At 43.6% G+C, this 23800-nt stretch overlaps 1 protein-coding gene across 10 annotated transcripts in view; it reads right to left on the reverse strand.

Annotated features, from left to right (window-relative positions):
* LOC105925885 (Ral GTPase activating protein non-catalytic subunit beta) overlaps positions 1-22944 on the reverse strand; it is a 29965-nt gene extending 7021 nt beyond the window's left edge. Inside the window, exons 1-27 of one of the 10 annotated variants that reach the window (XM_021316090.2) lie at positions 22799-22944; positions 21701-21925; positions 20052-20254; positions 19730-19896; positions 19449-19635; positions 19192-19323; positions 18726-18904; positions 16547-16615; positions 15792-15943; positions 13702-13933; positions 13083-13118; positions 11992-12193; positions 10529-10696; positions 10288-10402; positions 9534-9681; positions 9369-9433; positions 8283-8427; positions 7541-7662; positions 6321-6503; positions 6082-6230; positions 5504-5691; positions 4759-4862; positions 4487-4639; positions 3208-3267; positions 1251-1460; positions 958-1116; positions 2-167 (exon numbers count right to left, since the gene is read on the reverse strand). In XM_021316090.2, coding sequence (XP_021171765.2) covers positions 2-167; positions 958-1116; positions 1251-1460; positions 3208-3267; positions 4487-4639; positions 4759-4862; positions 5504-5691; positions 6082-6230; positions 6321-6503; positions 7541-7662; positions 8283-8427; positions 9369-9433; positions 9534-9681; positions 10288-10402; positions 10529-10696; positions 11992-12193; positions 13083-13118; positions 13702-13933; positions 15792-15943; positions 16547-16615; positions 18726-18904; positions 19192-19323; positions 19449-19635; positions 19730-19896; positions 20052-20254; positions 21701-21877 — 3871 coding nt within the window. In that variant the 5' untranslated portion in view covers positions 21878-21925; positions 22799-22944. Of the gene's footprint in view, position 1; positions 168-957; positions 1117-1250; positions 1461-3207; positions 3268-4486; positions 4640-4758; positions 4863-5503; positions 5692-6081; positions 6231-6320; positions 6504-7540; positions 7672-8282; positions 8428-9368; positions 9434-9533; positions 9682-10287; positions 10403-10528; positions 10697-11991; positions 12194-13082; positions 13119-13701; positions 13934-15791; positions 15944-16546; positions 16616-18725; positions 18905-19191; positions 19324-19448; positions 19636-19729; positions 19897-20051; positions 20255-21700; positions 21926-22798 lie in introns of all 10 variants that reach the window. The other 9 variants (XM_021316087.2, XM_021316092.2, XM_036127176.1 and 6 more) reach the window with 9 other exon arrangements.
* Between the last annotated feature and the right edge of the window lie 856 nt (positions 22945-23800).

The following is a 23800-nucleotide window of genomic DNA, read 5'->3' on the forward strand; positions in this document are numbered from 1 at the left end:
CCTGCTTGGAGGTCGGTGCCGTCAAAGCAGGAGTTCAGGGACCAGCTGGTGTCCAGGTGGCCCGTCCACCCGGGATGATGCCTCACGTCCACGGGCCAGCCCAGAGACAACAGGAACTCCAGGAAGTGGGCCTGGACTGTGGCTGATGACTCCACATTCCTCAAAATCTGATCACCATGGAGGGGAACCATTAATAAAATTGTGTTAATTTGGGTAGAAATGTTGCTGACTAAGCATAACATTAAGCCCAAACTACAGCGTTAAACCCCCTTTCAAACTAAAGTCTTAGAGCTTTCTATAGATACAATTTAAGACTGCACCTACCACTGCAAAAAGGGAACTAAAAGAAGGTAAAATCCTCTTGAAATTAGTGTATTTTTCATTGATTTGAGCTGGTAAATCAAACTATTTGCCAATGGAATAAGATTTTTGCACTTGAAATCAGATTATGGAGATGAATTGTTCTCATTTTAAGTGCAAGATGTCCAATTATCTTATCTTAGGGGTAGAAATTCTCATACCATTGGCAAATAGTCTTATTTAGCTGCTCAAATCAAGAAAAAAATATACATATTTTAAGAAAATTTTACTTGCTTTTAGTTCCCTTTTTGCAGGGCCCGGTAAAACACACTGCAAAAACAGATCTAAAAATAAGTGAAATGTTCTTAAAGTTAGTGTTTTAATCCTTGATTTGAGCCGGTAAATAATATTATCTGCCAACGGAATGAGTATTTTGAGCACTAAAATAAGACAATAATTAGACATCCTGCACTTAAAATAAGACGATGGAGATGAATTGTTCCTATTTTAAGTGCAAAAATCTTATTCCATTGGCAAATCTTATTTACCTGCTTACATCAAGGACAAATACACTAATTTTAAAGAATATTTTACCTATTTCTAGTTCCGTTTTTGCAGTGCACCGACGACGTCTGAGATCAGGCTCCATTTTCTTACCTCAGAGCTGCTTTTCTGTCCTGCCCTGACGTAGAAAACGAAGACGGTGTCGAACGGCCGGCAGGGCAGCAGATCCAGGTAGCTGACGTCGTCGAAAAACCCCGGCAGGGACGAGTCCAGGCCGATCAGATGAGGAGGTAGGCGGCTGTTGTTTGGTTCCTGACAAATGCACATATGGTTGAGTTTCAGTGCCTCAAATAACATTCTCTGAACTTCATCCGCATCATTCGTCACGTCAGCAGGGGAATGACACGCGCGGTACCAGAAAGAAAGGGAGACGCGTTTGTACGAACTTTCAGTGCTTCCAGAGACAGAAACCCAAAGTGAGAGAGGAAGAGGCGCGCTGTCTGGAACTCCTGGGAGGGAGGGGGGGGTTTGCAGTCCGTGTGCGGGTCGGGGAAAGACTTGGACTTTAAGAGCTCCTCGCCGCGGCGCTCCAGAGTGCTCTCAAAGTCTATCTGCTTGGCCATCAGGTTGCGCAGCTTCTCGTGCTGAATTTCCAGCTGAAAAGGAAGAAGACACGGTTCTGAGAAGACGGGCGGAGCGAGCTGGACGGCAGCGGACTGGACAGATCCATGGTTACACCCCACAACCAGACAGAAATCCCCTCCAGAGGTTAATACGATGAAAATGGCTGAGAATCTCATTCATTTTGGACTTTTAAATCATTGCCAACAGCTCTTTTACAGGGAGAGACAAACGTGTTCAATGCATTTTTTGTGCCTTTTCTCTGATTCACACCAGGTCAGATATAAACATGCAGACTCATAGAAACACGCGCTCCATTAATAAATAACTGGTAACATGGAGCTGAGTGAACCTTGACCACATGCTTTCTAATCAAGCTTCCTGTAGAAATCCCCTCCTCAGTTGGTGGAGCTAATTTAACCTCAGCTTTAAAACATTGTCCATTTGCTCCACAGGGTTGACGTTGGGCCTTTTTAATAATAATAATAATAATAATAATAATAATAATAATAATAATAATAATAATAATAATAATAATAATAATAATAATAATTATTATTATTATTATTATTATTATTATTATTATTATAATCTTTATAGTTTGAAACATACATTCCAATGAAATCTGTTCTCTGCATTTAAACCATCCCCTTGGGGAGCAGTGGGCTGCCACTGTGTTGCGCCTGGGGAGCAATCTGGGGGTTAAGGGTCTTGCTCAGGGACCCAGAGAGGCAGTTTGTGGGAGTTGAACCCAGAACCTCCGGAACACAAGCGCAATGCTCTGCGCCTGCATTATCGATTTCCAAACCAGTTTAATGTGTGTTTGGGAACATGGTCCTGTTGCACTGCAAAAACGGAACTAGAAATAAGTAAAATGTTCTTAAAATTAGCGTATTTGTCCTTGATTTAAGCAGGTAAATAAGATGATTTGCCAATGTAATAAGATTTTTGCACTTAAAACAGGAACAAATCATCCCCATCATCTCATTTAAAGTGCAGGATGTCTAATTATCTTATTTTAGGGGTAAAAATACTCATCCAATTGGCAGATCATCTTATTTACCTGCTCAAATAAAGAATAAATACACTAACTTTAACAACATTTTACTTATTTTTAGATCTGTTTTTGCAGTGTGGAACATCCAGTTGGGTCCATTACTTCCATCATCTATCTGGCTAGTTGAGGTGAAGTGTAAGAATTTGAAGGAAGTCTTTGAATATTTCCCCCACTCTGTGTGAGGCACCAGTCCAGAGCAGGATGGTTTATATGGGGATCTTAGCCTCACCCTGGCTGCTCTGAACTTAACACTCATCATTCTTGCATGAAGCTTAGTTACTGCTAAAAACAGAGGATGGCTGCGGTGCAGCTGCCATTCATCCAGCTGTTAGTGGCGGTGTCTGTTTATCTGAGCCTGTGTGCATCGCTTTGGCACGCGGTGAATGGGCAAATCTTTCAGCAGCACTGTAACAGTTCTATCATTGGTGGTCTGAAAGTATTAGAAGAAAACAGATAGAAAATAGATAATATAATGAATATAAGGGCAATGAAATCTAATAAATCAATCTTTATCCTTGTGAGGCCTTGGCCATTTGCACCGCTAACACTGTCCCCGAAGGAAAAGAATTCAACCCAATGCGGGCTGAAATAAAACCAAATCCCTTCCAGAAAGCCAAAGAAGAACTGGATTAGAAAAGACAGAAAATGAGTTACATCGACCCAGCTATGTTCACCCCTTTTGTGAAAGACACCCAAGGGAATTTTGCTTCTCGCCAACAACTTACGCATTTACTCATCAATGCACTGGTGGCTGCTGGATCCTCCTCCCAGCCCAAACAACTCACCTGAGTTTTCACAGTGACAAACAAAATCAAAACACTTTCAGGACGCGGAGCAATACGACTCATTTTCAGGAGTTATCCGCCTTTACAAAGCAGAACTCTATTCTTTGAAGGCTGGCCAAAGGAAGATAGAGATTTGTTTACCAATCTGGTGGCGGCAGGCAAGAAACCCATTATTTTAAAAAAACAACAACAACAAAAAAAAAAAAACAGGGTAACACTTTACAATAAGGTGAACAAAATGTGTTTAAACTAGAGAACGCCTTAGGAACTAATCAGGAACTAATGGGTAGTCAACCAGCACTTACTGGGGAACACACAGCCCAGCTTATTAGGGTGCTACTGGGTCATTGCCACAAAAACATGTGGGTTCTGAATAAATTGTAATTGTAAAAAAACATTTGCTAACGATTACTGATTTTATTGGATTCTCTTTTTTATAAATCTATTGATGAAAGACATTAGCAATTTTTCTTGTACTGCTGTCATTTTAACTTTGTCCGATGATCACTGAGTAACAAATCGTTGTCTGGCTATTATTCTGTTAACTCCATGCAGTAAAGCATCATATCAAGTACTTACTGATGGACCAATCGTTACTTGACCATTATCAAAATGGTTAACTACCCATAAATTACTAATTTCTCTTTGTTTCACTAATAAATAGCCAGTAGTTCCCTAATAAGCTGAGTTGTGTGTTCCCCAGTGAGTACTGGTTAACTACCAATTAGTTCCTGATTAGTTCCCATGGCGTTTCTCATATACGGTAGTTATTAAAATTTTGTTAACTTATTGTAAAGTGTTAACAAAAATGGCTTCTGAACATGTTATTGGACATCACATTAACTATTTACAGGATGGAGGTCACCCATAACACGAAGCTGTTCACTTCACGCTGGAAGAGATGGATGGGCTTTTTAATGCTACAAAGACCAGACTTTGGCTTTTGATGTTATTCATTTAATTTATGGTTAAACCATCTATGATCCGCCCTCCACAAATCAATGATTCTGATCTCAATTTTTATTCTTTATTTTTATTATAAAAAAAAGACAGTTGAAGCCGATACTCTATACAATCTAAAAAGATGTGTAAGATGTAAATTACCAAATGTCAATAAAAAAAAAAGAAAGTACAAAATGTTACAGACTTTTATCCTGGATTTCAGTCTTAGATCTGTAGAAAGTCTAAACAGCAGGGATAGAGTTAAATAACCACCTACCTCCTTACTGACAATATCATCCAGGTCTGGGATGCTGACATCGGCTTTAACGAGGGGGATCTTATCCACCTCCTCTGGGAAGGGCCTTTGTTTGACATTGTATCTGACGCCCACGTCGTTGTTTGGCGTCGGCCGGCTCTCGGGGACGAACGTCTGCCACGGGAGGAGAAACGAGGCCAGATTTAGAGCGTTGTGACGTCATACAGACCGATACGGACGCCGACGGAGCCGTTTCCGAGACCCTCTATATGTTGTCTAGAAAGTGACCTAACCCTCTGGTTGGCACGAGCTCCTCTTGGTTGATGAAAGAGCTGCATGGTCCAGGCGTGTCTGCCGGCCGTTCCCCGGATCAGGACGGTCACCGACGGACTGGGGTCTGCAGGAACAGAGACGCTTCAGTCAGTCAGCGGAATAACTCTGCTGACAGGTTGATCGTTTGGGACGCGCCTATTGGATTTCTGCCCCCAAAATATCTATGGCTTATAGAAAGCTTTAAACTGCCGATGCAGATTTTATTTCATGCCGATTTCTCTTTACAAACTACAGCATTCAAAATATCTTTTTTTCCTAGCCATCCTGCAATCAGCAGGCGTTAATTATCCATATTAGAAGCAGAGGCCTCGTCACGGCGCGCGTGAGAATGGAGGTGCTGTCAATCAAGGTTTTGCTGATTTAAAATAATTACAAAGTTGATGTTTTTAGCATCCTAGCACAATTATAAGGCACCACAAACATCGGTCTCCTCGTTTCGTCCCTACAGAATGCAGACCCTCACCTTTACTCTGGCATTTCTGAAATCCAGCATGTTTCATGACGGACAGAGGCTCAACACAAAACACTGAGTTTCCGGCACGCTAGAAACCGAACAGGGTGGATCAAGCTAATATTCTGGCCTATCTCTCAGTGCATCTCTGGTATTTAAAAAAATCTGAGAGGCTGCAGCAAAACGTAAAAGTAAAAAACAGACCGAATCATTCTGACGACAACACTGCTACAAAGGCTAGACGTTGCACTGACTCTGCTCGTTGCCAAGAGGCTGCTCCAGCATCGCAAGAATCACGGAGTTGTCCAGGACGAAGTAGCGGAAGTTGCTGGCTCCCGTCGCGCTTAGTCTGGCGTAGCGAATCAGCGTGTCTTCGTTCAGCAGGCTGCAGGTGGACGCGGGTCCGCTGGGAGAAGGGAAGGCTCCCAACACCTGCATGATGCTGGGGAACACCACAGGCACACATAGGGGAAAAACATGGAGGTCAGGTAAAGCAGCACACAACCACCTCATAGGAATGATAAAAATCCTTCTGAAAAACGTCCAAGTTTGCTTTTAATGCTCTCATCAGCTGATCTATGGTCTACGTTCTTTATAAATGAATAAAATCTATAGGTGTCCATTTACCCTAGAAAGAGACGTCACTAATGGATTAACTGATCTCCTTTAATGTGAAAAAGAGTCTCTGTTCTGCAGTTTATCTACACCAATCACCTTTTTCTATTAGTTTATTTCTAGGGCAAGATTGAAGGCAAATTAAGGAGACAATGATAGTTTTGAATCACTTCACAGAGCACTGAAAACACAGGACACAAAGACTGAGAAGGCTCACCAAGACAGAGTGGCCTCGGCGGCATCCTTCACCCTCATCGAAGCTGGATTGTGCTCCTTCTCTGCCTTGTGACGAACTTCCTGCTCATGGCGAGACTTGCTCCCGGAGATTCCCAGCTCCACTATCTCCAAAACCTCCATCAAACAGTCCTGGCAAACAAAACGCGGCTCATTCCAGTCCAGCCAAAGCCCTTAACTATCAAGGTCTGACGAAGCGCCGGAGCTGCTCTCTGAACGCACCTTCTCGTCCAGCATGTCTGGGTGCTCGGTGAGCCACACGCAGAGAAACTGGAAGGCGGCCACGATCATGGAGTGAAGGTCTCTGGACTGGAGAGGAGCCGGCCGGCTACACTGGTACACGATGTAGCTACAGATGGAGCTGACGGCCCGCTTACGGTCCGCGGAGTCGACTCCCACCTTCACCTGATGAAGACACGAAGAGGAATGAAGCCACCTGCTCAATCAGACACACTCTAAATGACTCTCTCATCATTTTAAAGCAATAAAGCCGATGAGGACAACGACAGAGATTTAGCATGTCCTGCACTGTTTAGTAAGAGCTCTTATAAAAACATGACTTTATTCTCAGAATTTCACGACTCAATTCTCATAATATTATGACATTATTCTCAGTGATAAAAACCTCTGACATGTCACCAGGTTGGAGCATACAGAGAGAGGGAGCTTTGGCTATTCCCTTTCCCACAACCTCTACAGACTGACCACGGTCCTGAGTCCTCAGTATTTCTGGTTCTTCTTCAGGTAGTCGATAGGATTTAGGTGTGAGGACAGCAGTGAAGATGGAAGCAGTTTGATTTTGTGCCATTTTCAGATATCAATGCCCCAATATTTCTGAATTCATGAAGCCACTTACGCCAACAGGGTACCCATGGTCCTTTGGAAGGGAAACAAGTCTGGGGGAGGATCTGTGATGCTGTGGGCCTAACATTTGCATTAGTTACCTTCTCACATCCTCCTCCTTTGTTTCTGACCAGACCCATCATTGTGTTTTTGCTTAACTCTTAGTATCCTCTGACCAAAGCACTGAATGAATGTTTAGCGTACTCCATATGTTTTTGATGCTAGGATAAAGAACTTCTTCAATTTGTGAGCCTTCCTAACAACAGGTTGGCAGGTTAAATACTGTCCAATGGTGGCCATTTCATTTATTTTTTTACCATAATGCTAACTGAGCACGGTTGCTGGATACACATCTAACCTATCTGTGTCATGCCATTTTTAACTCAGATCAGAAAAATGTGCATCACTTTCTAAAAGTTCTTAGCTCTGCATACAACATAAGAAAAATCAGTTTTAGGTTTTTACACATCGTTACCAGAGGTGACTTTAGATAAGTGTGGCATGGCAAAACTTTAAAGTTCTCACTGAAAAGGCTGAGAAATGAACAGAAGCAGCTATTCAGCTAGAAGTGAAAACTTCTGCTCATCTGTGGTGCGTACCTTGGCGAGCCCCGCCAGCAGCTCCAGGGCAGCAAGCGAAATGCTCATATCTTGACTCCACTGAGAATTCAGCCTCTGTGTGACCAGGTGGATGCTGCGCACCAGCAGGCCTGCCGCCGTATCTGTAAGAGCTAGACCATATAACACCCCGAAATACCAAACACCGCGAAAAAGGACAATGCAGGGTTAAAGCCACACAGCTGGAGTGTTAGAAAGCACAAACAGTCTGGGTGCTCATTTAGTACCATCATGCACCCGCAACAACTGAAAACTGCACGGCATTCAGTACAGGCGTACACCGGTGAAGGGATGAAACAACGCACAGAGACACAGGACTGAGCAATGCGAGCAAATTTGTCATCAGTCCCTGTTAAATAAAACAGCTAATTTCTAAAACACCGTTTGTAATTACTTCACGTTCATTTATCAGGTCAAATTTACCACTCAGCCCTGTGAGGGAAAAGAATACATCTCCAGAATCCTTTTAATCAGAGCAAATTACTGCAGGCCATCATTTAGTGAAAAAAAGAAACACTCAGAAGTCAGCACCACAGCAAACAAAGGAATCACCTACAAAGACATTTTACCCAGCGCTTCTTAACTCTGCACACCACTTTAACCACGTTGGCTACAAACAACAGACGAGTTAGTTTGCGGCTGCGGGCCAGACGAGCATCGGCTGATGAAACGGGCGTGTTAGTTCGCCCATCGGCGGGGGGGGGCGGCTGGCTGCGTGTCTCACCATAGTCTCGGAGCAGCGCCTGCGCGGGGCGCTCGCAGTCTGGACTGGTGGCCTCCGTGCTGCCGCCGCTGTTGAAGCTGATGCCGCTGTTGGTGCGACTGTGACTCTGACTTCTCAGCGTGGCGTGGCTTCCATCTACGCTGCCCTGAAAACGGGACGACAAGCCGGCGTGACGAATGCTCTAGACCAGGGGTGTCAAACTCATTTTGGTTTAGGGGCCGCATACAGCTTAATGTGATTGCAATGAGTTTACACAAGTAAAATCATTGCACTTCATTAAATAGAACTAATAAAAGTGGACTTGTTCTTGATTTTTATATTAAATGAATTTCACTTTTACACAATATATTATGAATAACCTCAGCTTTTTAAAGAAAAGTATGTGGAATTTCAACAATACTTTTACTCAGTTAAACATTTACTTGTGCATTATGCATAAGAACTGATCACAGTGATTTTACAATGTTGAAAAACATTTATTCACATTTTTTGGTACTTAAAAACACTGTCCTGCATGACAAAATACATCAAACAGATAAAAATTAAGAAATGATTTAAAATCAATTTTCCACATCTGAAGCTCAGTGCTATCATCTGCTGATTAAAACACAGCGCCCCTCGTGGACAATATAGGAACTGCAAATTTTCAATTAAACCAAGTACATGTTTTTTTTCAATAATTCTATCATTCTCTTCCTTTTATCTCCTCTTTCTTTCACCTTTTATTTTTTCTTGTTCTTCCTTTCCTCTCCTACTTTCCCATTGTAGTGTCCATATCATTTGAGATATTTCCAGCATGAATTATAATAAAACTATTCACATTCATAAATCAAGCGGAGCACTGTGGCAAAAGCAGTACTGCTCCACTTGTGAAAGTCAAATCTGATGAGCTCTTTTTGGCATTAAGACAACAATTGTTATTGGCACATTGCCAGACAGGACACTGCAAAAGATTATTTTTTTTGAATAATGATAATGCATTTAGCCACCGGGCCGAACTAAATTGTTCGGCGGGCCGTATGTTTGACACCCCTGCTATAGACCGACTGCACAGGAGAAAACAGCGGTGGGGGATCTGAGCCTTACGGTTTCGGTCTGCGCTCCTATGGCCTCCAACAGCGCCGAGTCTTGAACGATATTTAGCATTGCACCTGGGGGGAGGACGAAAAGAATGAGGAGAACAGAAATACCCGCCGAGGCTGATTGTTTTACGTTAGCCAGGCACAAAGGGCCGGCAGAGGGAGCGGGTACCGAGGATTAGCTGGGTGTTGGTGGGATCCGTCTCGGTCTGCAGAGCTCCGATGAGGACGTTAACGAGACGTAGCCTCAGAGACAAGAAGGACACGGGCTGGTCATGGGGCCAGCCGTCTTCCTCGTTGAACTTGCCCTCCAACAGAACCTGGAGAACAGGAAACCATTAAGACGGAGATTATTTAACACTTTCTGTGAGCTTGAGTCGACGGAAAGATGAAATGAAAACAAGTACTGCATGTTCATCACTAAATCCAACATGCATACGTTTTCTAGATGGAGATTGCTTGTGCTTATATTTAGAGTTGATTTGTTATCTATTTAAATGGCAGGATTAGACCATGAGTTCTAACTACTGTAGATAAAATATTCATTAATTGCAAAGAGGGCTTTCCAGATCGGATCCCAAGCGTTGATCCTGATCGACTTATTTCCAAACGATCAGTATCGCGGTCTGAGGGATCTCAACTCCCACCAGCAGGATTTTGTCAGCAACATCCCTGCTGAGTGCTGCAGCGTCACGCTCTGCATCCAGTTTTTAAAATCAGGCCATTTTCACATCAACGCTGATGAGAGAATTCAGCCAGGGGACTCAGAAACGCTTTAATCAGTCAATAAATGACAACTAGTGCCACTGCCTTGCAGCAAGCTGGGTTAAAATCCTGGCCTGGGCTCTTTCTTAATGAAGTTTGCACATTCTCCCTGTGCGCGCATGTCAAACGAGACAAGAAGGTAGAATCTTAAGGCTCTTTACCTCAGATTTAATGTTGCCAAAGTGGTGCGGCAGAGGCAGCATGGCAAGAAGGATATTAATGGAAGCTCTCCTCAAGTCTGTAGAGTTCACGTACATCTTGTATTTGGACAGCTCCCTAACAAACAAAAAAAAAAGGGATCAGGAAAAAACAACCCATAACAGCACGGTGAATAACTGAAGGGAGGCATAAGCAGCGGATAATTACTGACATCAAATTTGATTTAGACGTAAACAGTCTCACCTGTCTGGCAAAATAGTCTCCAGAGCAGCAATGAAATAGGGCACAACGACATTGATGCCCTTCAGGTCGGTGCAGAAAAGAGACGAGGAGTTGAGAATGATAGAAGCCAAGACGGGTCTGCAGATGAAATCAGAGATCTGGAGACCCTGAATCAGAACCATGTAGAACCTGCAAAGAGACGAGGAACGGTGCAGAGTGAGCTATTCCTCAGGTTACAGGGCACATCATGTTTCTGCCATCTGGACTTAAATGGATTAGTTTTATATCAAAATCTACAACTTATGGAGCTGTATGGACTTTTAAACAAGGGCTGGACTACCTTAAACTAAATACAGATTTAAGATGTTTGTGATCAAGAGATCTGATGCACCGATACGATACCCGGATCGCCTATCAGCTCCGATATCAGCTGGATCGGATATCGGATGAATGATGCCGATCCAGCGTTCCTATCATACACAGCATTAAAGGTACAGCGAGCTGGTCACTTCAATCCTATGTTTGCAACGCCGGTTACGTCATCATGCAGAGCACCCTCAGCAGCTAGCGATGAGGAAACACAGAGCGACTGGAGCCAGCGGCGGGCCGAGCCTAGTCTGCTATCTGGAAACATTTCAAACTTGATACGCCAACATGTCTACCTAAAACATGCAGCACCTGCAATGTTAAGATTGGGATTATAAAATATGTTGAAATATGCTCAGCCCAGGCATCGGATTGGAAATAAGTGGATCGGTGCATCTCTAAAAAGGAGTGAAGCAGACTTTTTGATTCAATAACCGTCACACTGATGGGTAAAAGGTTAAATTAAAGTGCGATGAGGCTACTTTTGTTAAGCATTAATAGATTTTTGTCCTTTAGGTATGAAAGATGGAAAGAAAAAACACTGGAAAACTAAAACTCTTTCCATGAAAATGACTTTTTTTCATGGAAATGGGATGGGGGGGGATGGGGGGGGGGGGTCCTAGCCTCGTGAGACCATCCTGATCTCACGAGCTTTCAAGGTTTCACTCGCAGATCAGTCTGGATACTCTCCGTTAAAGAAAATTTGGAGCCGTTCACCAAACGATCGTCCAATCAGCGTTGGCTTTGAGGCGGGTTGAGGTGTGACGCAACGAGAAGCGCAACAGTTCAGTCTAAAGAACATGGCGGCTTCAGCCGATAAAACTAGCGTTAGCGTGGCTATCGAGCAAGTTTTATCGGAATTACAGAGTATTTCTTTGCTGAGCTAACGAGTCTTTACCTGCAGCAGCAAGAGTAGCTTGGCTTGTGGTTGTGTTTTCGTCGTCGCTCGTAACAGAGCGACGAGGAATCTGATTGGTTTATTTGGCCCGTCTATCACCAACATAGGCCAATCAGCTAACCAGTATTTTCGCCCCTTCCCAAAATTACTTCAACGGAAGGTTTCCAGATGGATATGTGCAGCAAATCTATCTGGCGGCGTCAGGTTAGGGGGGTCCTACCTGGACAGGTAAACAGGAAGAATATCCTCTCCGGTTTTTTTGCTACAAAAGATGCGACAGAGTGTGCCGCACGCCTCGGCCCGTCCTGCCTCGTAGCTCTCGGGGAACTCGTTGATGTCGAAGAGAGGGTTGGGCACCATGGAGTCTGTGGACATCTGGGAGCCCTTCCTTCTGAGCTCCAAACCCATCTGGGTGGCTATCGCTGCAGAGGGCAGGGAGAGAGGGATTGAGAGGACCAGCGGGGGCGGGGGGGGAGACCGGTCATTCTTACGCATGCAGCTACCGGAGACAAGCGAAACTTAAAAACACGTCTATGACAGGTGAATATAAAAAGCCATCTACAGAAATCTAGAACGTCAAAAGCAACAAAAAGCAGATATCTATCAAGAGAAGAGAAGAAGAACAGACTATACTGACTCCAACCAAACACTCGCATCCTTTAAAAAGCATTCAGAAAAGGAAAATCTGACACAAAGAGTTTGCCTTACAAGCCCCCAGCCATGGATGTTACAAAACGGGGAGCGTGGCAGCGCTAAAGTGTCATTCGCTTGCATGACGGCGAAGCAAAGTCCCTGTGTCAGCTTCCGTAATGTTGCAGTTACATGGCCGTCGCCTCAAGTACAGATCATTCGCTTCATGCACCGAGGCATCAAACCATCAAAACAAAGAGAGAAATTAAAACTCAAGTAAACTGAGAACAACAACAACAACAAAATAAAAATCACACAAACCAAAAGATTAATGCAGAAGTTGAGGGGGAGGGTCTGAAACGTAATAATACAGATTAGCATGACTCAAACAGAGAGGAAAACAAACTGAAATGGGGAGGGGGGGGGTGGCATTGTCAAAAAACTGGCGACATTATGGTTGAGACAAATGGTCAGTTGGTGAAATCCATTTCATCACCTTTGCAGGGGGGGGGGGGACCCGCTGAACGAACGCCGGTGGTCTTTTTTTATATATGACAAGGTGTGGGGACATGAAACCATGGTGGTAATGGCAATGATCATGAGAAATTCAAACTGAAAAGCAGGAAGATTGGTCAAGAAACGCAAATCAAGTGAGGAAAAGAAGCTGCCGTTCCTACTTACAAGATTTATAAGAAAGGAGAATTTGGATAAAAGAGGCTGCAAGATAACAGAAATAGTGAAGAGAGACACAAATCAAAGCAGATCCGAGATTTGGGGATCAATTCATATCAGGCAGGAAGTGTATTTTTGACTTTTGACCCACTGAACGTATTCGACAGTAAATCAAGACATGGTAGACACGTGCAGGACATTACACCAAAAAGAAGATATACGGAGAACCAATGATCAGCCAGATTCTTTAGCCAAACTAGGTACTAGGTGCTGCCACTGAATCCTTCAGAGAGGATTTTACAGATATCGGCTCTATCCCAAACGCTCAGAGTCATGATGTGGCTTTGGCCGGGTTTAGACAGCTGTCAGAGGCAAATAGATTAGGATCAAATGGAAATCTCATCCATGGCCGCTTCTAACCAAGCCCTCCACACACAGAAAGGTAAAGTTTTAGAAAGACGGTGAAAAAAAAAAAAAAAGGGTAAAATAAAACATATCCCAACAACTTACAATAAAAACAGAACAGCACCACACATAAAAAACACACACATACTAATGAACAGTGACATAACACCGACTGGTACCATGCATAGACTGAGCCGCCGGCGTCCAGCGGCGCGCCTCTTACCCGTCATGCTGGGGTCTCGGCTCAGGCCGCTGTGGAGCTTGCAGTGCACCAGAGCGGCGTCGAAGAGCCACTGGCCGAACAGGTTGAGGATGCTGTTGACCTTGGGCCGCGCCGGCGCCGGCAGGGGCCGCGCCTCCCAGCTGCTCTGGTTGGGGCTGGAAAGCAGCGTCGGGGAAGAGGACGGCTGCTGCTGCTGCTGCTGGGAAGCTTTGGCTGGTTGACTGCTGCCGCTCTGCAAGGCGAGGAGAGAGGAGAGGAGATATCTAAATAGTCAGAGAACAAACCCCAAACTGACTTTATTTTGCTAATAACCTGGATACACGCATGTCTTGCAGTGCCGTTTATTATTTTGACAACTAACTGCACATTTCTTGAGATCCTGCTGGGTGTAAAACCGTCTGTGTGGCGCCCTCCTCATGCTGAGCGGGGGTACTGCATCTGAGTTTTGAATCAGCATTACTATGGGCCACACGCTCATATCTGGATCCTTAAAGTGAACATGTTATGAGCCGAATCACCGATGAGGCATTTCGAAACAGAGAAAACAACAACAACTAATCCTTGACCTCTCTGCGGATCAGCACAATCAGACGCGGTTTACTGCCACGTCGGGTAGTCGTTGGCGGAGAAATGATAAAACTGCAGCGTTTTAGGAGAACTGTTGCGCCAACATTAGAGCAGCTTTGTAAAAGCCTCTGAACCTCATGTTGCAGCGATAAAAAACGATTCCTAGCTTCAGCGTACACACACACACAAGAAAACACTCTGGTGGACTGTGTGAGATTTCGCTTCATGTCACTTTTACTCCTAAAGGCTCACATTAAAAAAAAAAAAAAAAAAAAAAAAAGTGAGCTTCTCTTTTTTTTTTTTTTTTTTTACTTTAATACTTACAGATAACTAGCATTTCTCAGCGCTATTCGACATTTTTACATTTAAAATGAGACAAGACTTTTTTTTAGGGTTCAACGATTTTGTAAAATGTGGAATTTGAAGAAAAAAAAAAAAAAAAAAAAAAAAAAAGGAGGTCCGAGCGGCTCGTTGAAAGCAGACGCAGCAGTTGCTGTTTTATGCATCTGTTCTGGTTAATCTGTAAGTTTTACCTCCAGCTGCTTTAACGGTTTAGTATCCTGCTGCCGTTCCACTTCAGTTTACTGCTGTGTGTAAAAAAAAGGCACTTCATCTGTTAAGCATAATTAAAGTCACCGAGCATAAAACACAATCTCTTAAAAAAAAAAAAAAAAAAATGAAGGTTGCTCATTATGCTTTACTGTCAATGTACAGCAACTTAGTGTTCCAGGTTGCTCCCGCTCTGTTGTTTCAAACCTTTGAGCTTTTCTAGAAATCTGAATTGGATCTTTGAACAATAAGTTCCAGTAGCCTCATTATAAACCTATCAAGTGTAACTCTGGCTGTAGTTTTAGGGTTTTATCCCGCTCAAAGGTGAACCTTCTCCTCTCTTTCAAGTCTATTTTTTCCCTGTATTTCACCATATTTATAGTTAAACTTAAAATCATTTGTCCAAGTAGCAGATTAAGGTTAGAATTTCATTTCTTATTGGAAACAGATCATTAAAAGGCATCTCCCAAAAGATAAAATAATGTGAAAGAGATATATTTGAAGCAAAAATAAAAAACAAACCAATTGAGCCATTTATCAAATTAGCACGTCAGAAACGATTTCTCTCCTTCTCAATAATTAATGAAAAGCCTCTTTTTAGCATCATAGCACTCAACTGCGTGTTATAGTCGCTGACCAGCGTATTACGTTTCCAGTGCTATTTTAATAAATTGTCTTTGGTGATGCAATACACCTCCTTTAGGTTGGCAGACCTCCATGCCATCACCCTAATCTTAAGCATCCTTCATAAATTCTCCCGCCACCGTGTTTCATGGTCTAATGCAAATCGTTAGTTTTCTGACCCAACTTCTGACCTCTTTATAAATAAAAACCTTCCCCGGAGTACTTGAGCGTACGCTTTTTCAACACGACCACATACTAATTAAAACAAATAAAATGTGCTCTCGCATAAGAGGTCCTCCAACTATAACCCCGACCGCTCGTCGTGCTCATGCGTGACAGCGGAGACTTACGGTCGAGCTCTTGCTGGCGGTTTTCGTGACGACTGCGTGCCGCTGCTTGCGGCTGTGTGGGGGCGTGGTGTTGGCGATGGAGGGGGGCGGCGACATGCTCAATCTGTTCACCGGGGTGGGCGGGGCACTGTCCGCCCGGGGACGGGATATACCTGCCGATAAGAACAGAACATCAGCACGGGAGGAAAATCTGGATTCCTCTCAAATCAGCGTGTCAGAAAAATGAGAAGAAAAGAGGAAAATGATTGGGGGTTAAAAGAAAAAAAAGGGTTAATCAAGGCCCATCTTTATTGGTAGACATGCATTAGAACGGTTAGATGTAAATCACCAAGATTGGAAATGCGCTGCTCTTGATTGACTAAGACTTGCAGGAGTCCCCTGTGGTTGATTTTGTGGTTTAGTCTAAATATCTGTGAGCTACCGTTTGCTTAAAGGTCCAGTGTGCAACATTTAGGCCGATCTCATTGCAAAGATGCAACGTATTCATACCATGCATGCATGAAAATACTTTTCAAAAACAATCTTCAAATCACTTTGTTTTTGTGCTACGGCACATAAAGGTCTGAGCTCCAGAGCAGCTGTACTGCATTATTGCGGCCACTTTAGATTTTCTTTTTTATTTTAATGACGCACATTTGGTTGAAACAACACATCCTGCGCACTGGACCTTTTACACGACCACCACAATAAAAACCAAAAACAAACCACTATTCCATAACGTCTCATTAAATGATGCGACAAGCTGATGCGTGTACCATGAGAGAGCAGCACGGGGCAAAAAGAGAACGCCCTCTCGCGTACATCTTTCTTTGCAACAGAGACACCTACAGCGTAAAGAGAAAAATACATGCTGACACGTTCCTCGTCAAATGTGGTTGATAAGGCATCGTTCAGAACCCCCCCCCCCCCCCCTCTAGCTTTTACTGTGAGGTGAGGGCGGACGTTAATCAGAAAGATGACGATCAAAATGATTCGCTGTTTTGGTCCTTCGCCATCATCATATAATGTCTGCTGCTCTGTTTAACAAAGTGTAGTGTGTGCTTTTCTGTTTATTGCGACTTTAAATGACAGAACTTTGTGTTGTTCTGAGAAAAGTGCAACGGATTTTTTAAAGCAGCTTTAAAGAAAATGGTTGTTTCTGAAAATAAAGTAACTACAGTAACTCCTGGTAAAAAATAAAAAAAAAGAAGCCAGTGTTTTTAAGGTCTTCCTTTAAATAATGCAGGTGGGCTTCTATTTACTATAACTGTCAACAACAACAAATAAATAAATAAATAAAAATCAATATCCCAATATAAATCGATACTAAGAACATGTTTTATTCAAAGTAGGGCTGGGCGATATGGACCAAAATTAATACCCATATTTTTAGGCTGAATCCTGATATACGATATTTACGTCTATATGTTTTTCTTTTCATAAAGTTATAAAAAGGTATCTCTGAATCAAAAATTTATCCCAAATTTCTCACACACAGGTTTTTTCAACAAACAGCTGTAGAAAAATATGAGAAACTACTGAAAAATAACCTACTGGAATACATAAAACTATAACGCTAACATAACAGACCATCTCAATATAAACGATATAGTCTCATCTTATCTCTTTAAAAAAAATCTTGCTGTTTTTTAAAAATCTCGAAATATTGCCCAGCCCTAATTCAAAGATACTTATTGAACCAAAAATCGACAGAGCAAACACAAAAGCGCTGTCCAGAGAAAACTTCCCCAAGACTAAATTAGCAATGCTAACGCTATGACTGCTGTTTGAGAGCAGCATAGAAAAGCCGAGTAAAGCTCCTGTATATGCAACAGTGAAGCAGTAATCCTCCCGTAGGACATAAGCCAATGCTGACAGCTTTAAATATTAGCTTCATGGACACGGACAGCACGATGACGGGGTTCACGATACGCTCCCCAGGTGTCCAGTTAGAACCACGTAGTGAGTTGATGCTGGAAAACGTTAATCAGCCGGCTCATGGTATCGTGGAGCCAGACTGAAGCGAAATACTGGAGCATAAAGAACAAGAAATGGCAGCGTCTATAGCTGATCATTAAAATGTGAGGCAAAGTTGTAGAAAGGCAGAAGTTGTAAAGGGCTGTGCTGCTGCTGAAAACGTTTGCATCGACCAAATCCTTGTCTAAACTGTAAACTGTACACCAGATCCACGTTTGTTTTGATACGCAATTTATTTTCTTATAACAAGGATCCTACATCTGCAGTAACGTTTATTTGCATCAATTGTAAATCTGCAGGCGAATGGACGCATGTTGTGGCACACTAAAAATAAGAAGTGACAATAAAATAAAATAACTGGATGACTGAATCAAAGGCACATGCTTCCAAAAAAGGATTTTAACACACTATTGTGGTTATCTTGTTTACTGTTTCAACAAAGAGGGAAGTGAAGCTTAAATTACATTTCTAAACAAGGGCTCAGTTGCTCCCCACAGTTTAGGTTTTGCCCTAATAAAGTTAAAATTTTTTCATACTGTAATAATTTATTTTTGCTGTTAACCAGAAAGAACCTTTAAAAAATGTTGCTGAAAATAGTATTATTCTCTTAGCAGCGGTGTCGAGGTTGAGTTATTAGTATCATGAGAACCCTACGATCCACTACAACTAGCATCAGCATAACCAGGGCATACTAAACATGCTAATGTTCATTTCTAGTCCAATTTGAAATGTGACACTCTGGTTCTAGTTAAAGTTCAATCTCACAGCAAGAACGAACACTTTGTCACTTTAAACAGCATTGCTCTGATAAAAAAAAAAAAGAAAATAGAAAGTCACCAATGTCTAATAAGTAAACCCCAACTCTAACAGATTGATTCAACCGTTAAAAACTGTTTCTTTAGCATTTTACTCTGACAGATCGACGACTTTAATCAATTTCACATCTGACATGTGAGCCCCGTCTCTGCATCCTCTTACCTAGGAATGCATCCACGAGGAAGCTGATGCCCCTCATGGCCCTGAAGAAGATCTGGGGTAGCTGCTTCAAACATGGATGCAACACTACTTCGTGGGGGATCCCGCTCGAGCTCAGAAACTGCTCTTGAAACTTGGGGGTGGTGCTGACAATGGCGGGGTTGCTCAAGTCCACCGGGTTGCTGGAGACAAAACCAGATATGAAGCAAGCTTCTAGATTAGGCAAACTGTTTACGGAGCTTAGTGAAAGATGACATGAAAAGGGCGAGACAATGACTGAACGAAGAGGAAAGCAGCGGATCACAGGAGAGCTACATCAACTCAGAAAAAACGGTTACATTTTAAACGTTTTAGAGGAACTACAACTGCTGCAGATAACATTTGCTTCCCCTTGGAAAAACAGAAACGGACAAATATGCAGATCCAGCGGCGCTACGCCTTTTCCAGGTGAACGAAATTGTATATGCACCCGATCATGTGGAGGAAGCGATACCACGTCTGAGCCACGCAGTCGTTGTCCATCTCCACGGGAATCAGGTTGGCATCTTCATCGGACACTTTAAACGGCGGGAAGGACGGTCCGTGAGTAAACCGCAACAGCCTGGGTTGCAAAACACAGAAATAATGAAGGAACCGTAGAGATTCATGCTCTTTACTTTCCTTTAGTTGTAAGCACATTAAAGGAGTGAATTCAGTGGTTAGCCTGAGACCTCGCGGAGGCCCTACCTTGAAGTCAGAGCACAGGCTACTCTGCTCCACTGCTCCACCACAGGAGGGTGATGTCTCCAATTGGACAGCATCTCCCTTGCGGTCTTCCAATATGGCGGCGTGGGAAAGCAGCGGGCGCACGCGAGCAGCCACACCTCAAACAGCACCGCCATCAGCTTGTCTGCTAGTTTCTCGGCCACACCGACTGCAGGAAGGAGCAACGTTGGGTTACTGCTAGCGCTCGGGGGGGGGGGTTGATGAGGAACACGTGAACGGGTACACAGTGGAGCGCGGCTCACCGCCAACCGACGGCGGCGCAAGCAGGGTGTCGTTGATGCGCAGCAGGAAGAGCAGCAGCACCTCCCAGGTCTCCCTCACCATGGACGCAGACTCCCGCGCCAGCTTCTGGACCGCAGTCAGAACCTGCTGGCAGAGCCTGATGTGGTTCAGGCTGTGCTGCTCAGGCCTGCGGGCGGAAACGCACGGGTGGCAGGAAATTATTCATGAACCAAACCAAAGCACGGTTAAAAAAGCAGGAAGTCGTACGTTTTATCAGTTATTGTGACGGGATGACGGAAAACATGGGAACATTTAAGCCCACCTGAAACGTTTCTCACAAACCTTGGCACAAACACGTTGTAGAGATGCCGGAGGATGGTCTGGACGTACATGTTGGGCTCCTTCACCACGGGCTGGGGCATGGAGTCCCTGGGCGACACCAGGGCCATCATCCAGTCCGTGTACACGTCCACACACAGCTTGACCGTGTCCCCCTCTAAGGGGAGGGTCAGGCCGTAGCAAAGCACCTCCATGGTCCACTTCACCTGCAACGCAGACGTGAGCCGTTGCTTTGGTTTAGGATTTTGTTTGTCATACCGCAATAAATGTGATTCACTAGCACCGTCTTCCAAAAACAGAACACAAAAGTCACATTTAAAATTTCCTACAGTTTTTAAAATTCTTTAGGAGTAGAGATGGATCAGCTGGGGACCAAAAACCACAGATTTTCAGCTGGATCAGCCCTGACCAGAACCGTTTCCTGTGAACACACTACACTGTGTTTTTGTACCGGCAACAACGCTCTTTGGTGTGGAAGTTATTACAGAGTGAAGAGGACGTAAACGTAAGTGTTATCTGAAATCAGTGTGGTTGTCTAGAGAAAAAAAAAAAATACTCATCTCAGTTTCAAATGTGTTCACAAACCATCATCTCCTGAGTAACAAGACATAAAAACCAAAGCCCTGTCCCAGAAGTGTGTTATGCACTAGCTAAAGGGAGGCAAACAACTCACAGACAAGGATGCAGTGTCTAAATAAAGTGAGTGAAGATAAAAAAAAAAAAAAAAAAAAACACGAGGAGAAACGAGTTGGACCTCGTTTTTTAAAGTAAAACATTTTATGTTAATTTATTAACTGCATCCTTGTATCCTGGTTGCTCTAACTGGATCTAAATATAATGAAGTGCAGCAGACAATTAAAAAACAAATCTAGGAATCTACAAAAAAAAAAAAACTACCGATAATTTTTAACAGCAAAGCTAGAGATGAACAGATCGAGTCTTTACTGTAGTATACGGATTTACGATTTTCTTTGATATCTCATGTTCTAGATCTGATTTTTGGACAAACTCAGAGGTTCTAATTTTTCCTTTAATTCTACAATTCAATGAAACAAATACTGACAGTAAAAAAAAATAAAACATGCTTCAGTTTCCTTCATAGCGATATTAGGCTGGAATTAGAAAAAAAACAAAGGAATTACAAGATTATCCCGATTCCGGCAGAAAACATACCTCCCTAACAATCATCTGACTCTTACTAAGCTCAAGATTATCCACAAAAAAATAATAATAATAATCCTGCCGTTTGATTATATGTTTACACACAGACTGTAGAAAGTGGGAGGTAAGATTTTATTTTTGTATTTGTCAATCAAGGGGCATTTAGTTGATTTCAATCAGACTGATCGAATCGTCGCTAATTATGGAGGTATGACAGAAACATTTTTACTTTTAAGACAACCAATTTTTCTAGTGTGAAAAGTAAGAAATGCTTTGCACAAAAGCAGAGTTTCTCTAATTTAGCTTCAACTTGTAATATTTTATTCATCTCTTCTGGTGACGCTTGAATACATCCCACCTACTACACCATAAAACACACACACACACACTAGAGAGAGAGACAGGGAGTTTAAAGGGAGAAAAGATTTTCAGAAACACAAAGCCAGGCATGACTGCTTGGTGTATTTTGCCATCGCCGCCAACTTTCTCACCTCTTTGTCCGTCTTGAGGATGTTTTCGGTGGCCACGGGGCTCACGGCTGTGCCCAGGGGTCTGACCACCGCATTTGCCACCTCTGTGCCCACGCTGGGAGGGTAGGCGTGCAGGACGCTGAGGTGACCCTGGTCGCTCTGTACCACCAACTGCAGCGAGCGCCACTCCGAGTACATGCTGCTGCTGGTGTCTGGTGCTCCTGGCTCACGCCTCCTGCCTCCCACCTGCAAGACACAGATCAGTCAGACCAACTTTACCAGCGGAAAAAAAAAGAGAAAATAAGCAAATAACAAGAAAGCAGAAAGTTTAAGCATGGGTTTACCACAGCTGAACCGGTTGTTTGAAGGCGTGCTTTCTCCTCAGAGTTGTTTAGATTACTTGGAAAAGAAAACACCCCGTTTCCTGGAGCTAGTTTGAGTTTAGGGTTGCACAAAAACCGAACGCTAGACGCGCGATCAAAGCGTTTCGCACAAGATATTAGGAAAGAGCAGCTTTAAAAGCCAGCCCTTCGGCACGCCCAAGCCGCATGCAAAGCAGAGCTGCCCTATGTAAAAGTCTCTGAGCGCCCATTGAGTCTAAACAGGATCCACCAGGCAGCCGAGGTGTTGATACCACTGCTTTCCATTCTCACGCTCCACTAAAAGCATTTAAAGCGTCTGCAGAACCCAAACCCGTCTGTTCAGCGTTAAAAAAAAAGAAAAAGCGGCAGAGGCCACCAAGCGATCAGTGGCCGAACCCGGGATGGTTCCCAAGCCCAGGGAACACAACCAGGAAACAGGTCCTGAAGTGGGCAGCTGGTTAGCCTTAGCTAGCATCAACACATCTTCACCCTCTTTCAGATGTCAGGAGCTTGGAGCTAACGCCCGATCTGCTCAAACACCACAAAGCCACTCTGGCGAACATGTCAAGAAAGCCATCGCTGGTTAAAAGCCCAGCCGGCGTGGCTGTAAGGGCGACACTTGTGTCAAACTACGCTGTAGTTGCCCGAAGCTAGCCGCGTTAGCCCTCTTCGTTGACATTAGCTTGGGTCTGCGAGCTAACTTTGCAGAGACGGCAGGCGTCTCAAACGTCAGCCAACGAAGTGTGTTTTCCTTTACCTGGACCAGCTGGGCACGTTGTCATAACAGGCTTCAGAGAACTCGCTGGCTGTGCTTTCCGCGGAGCCTGCTCTAAACCACAACAGCCTCCATCTTCGCAATGTCAGCGCTCGGATATTGCAGCTTTGTCGGGGCTAACGGGAAGCGGCAGGATCCGGTGTGCGCTCAGCGCCCCCTAACGGTAGTCACCGGTAACAACATCCCTGGACACCGGGGGGAGGAAATGCTAGCTTTATAAATTCAACAATGTTCACCACAGGAATTTAGTCTCTTAACGCAACGAAAAAGACACACTAAGCTGCATAAGTTAGTATATGGCAGGTCCACACACCACTGGCTTAAAGCTGACTCTTGTTTGTGTTTAGCTACACTCAGCCATGTGCTGGAGGATGAAAACCGTGGAGTATTTAAATATATTCAGAGTTTGATCATTATGTACAGTTAACACAAGTACATAATGAGGCGTTTTAGTGATTGACATATAACTCGTGTTGAAACATATATGGTGTACGTAGTGAAGACTAGAATAAACCCACTTTTAGATCGGCCTCAGTTTGCTGTAGGAGGCCAAATGAGGCCATAAAAGATCCTCAGAGCCATCTGATTGTAAAACCGCTGAAAGGTCCCATAGCACTGCCCTGTCACTTCTTTATTGGCCATTTGCACCGCTTTTGAGGGGACTACATTTTCTTAGCAAATGTATTCTGTCTCAGGCTCTCTGCCAGCTCCCCCATTTCTGTTTACGCTTTCAAAGAGCTGACTGCATCATCGGTAGCCCAGGTAATAGGATTTTTCATTTCTCGGATGACACCAGTGGAAAGTTTGTGCACCAAAGCCGCCCAAAGCAAGTTCCTTCTTCTGCACTTGATGTTCACAATAAACAATATAAACACAAAGACTTCAGTTTTAAGGTCTAGGTCACTTAGATTTTAAACTAGGGTTGTTCAATGAAGTCTAGATTCCATGCAAATGTGGCGAATAGCCCACGAGGGCAGCAGCTGC

Source organism: Fundulus heteroclitus, chromosome 1 (assembly GCF_011125445.2).
Source record: "Fundulus heteroclitus isolate FHET01 chromosome 1, MU-UCD_Fhet_4.1, whole genome shotgun sequence".
NCBI lineage: Eukaryota > Metazoa > Chordata > Actinopteri > Cyprinodontiformes > Fundulidae > Fundulus > Fundulus heteroclitus.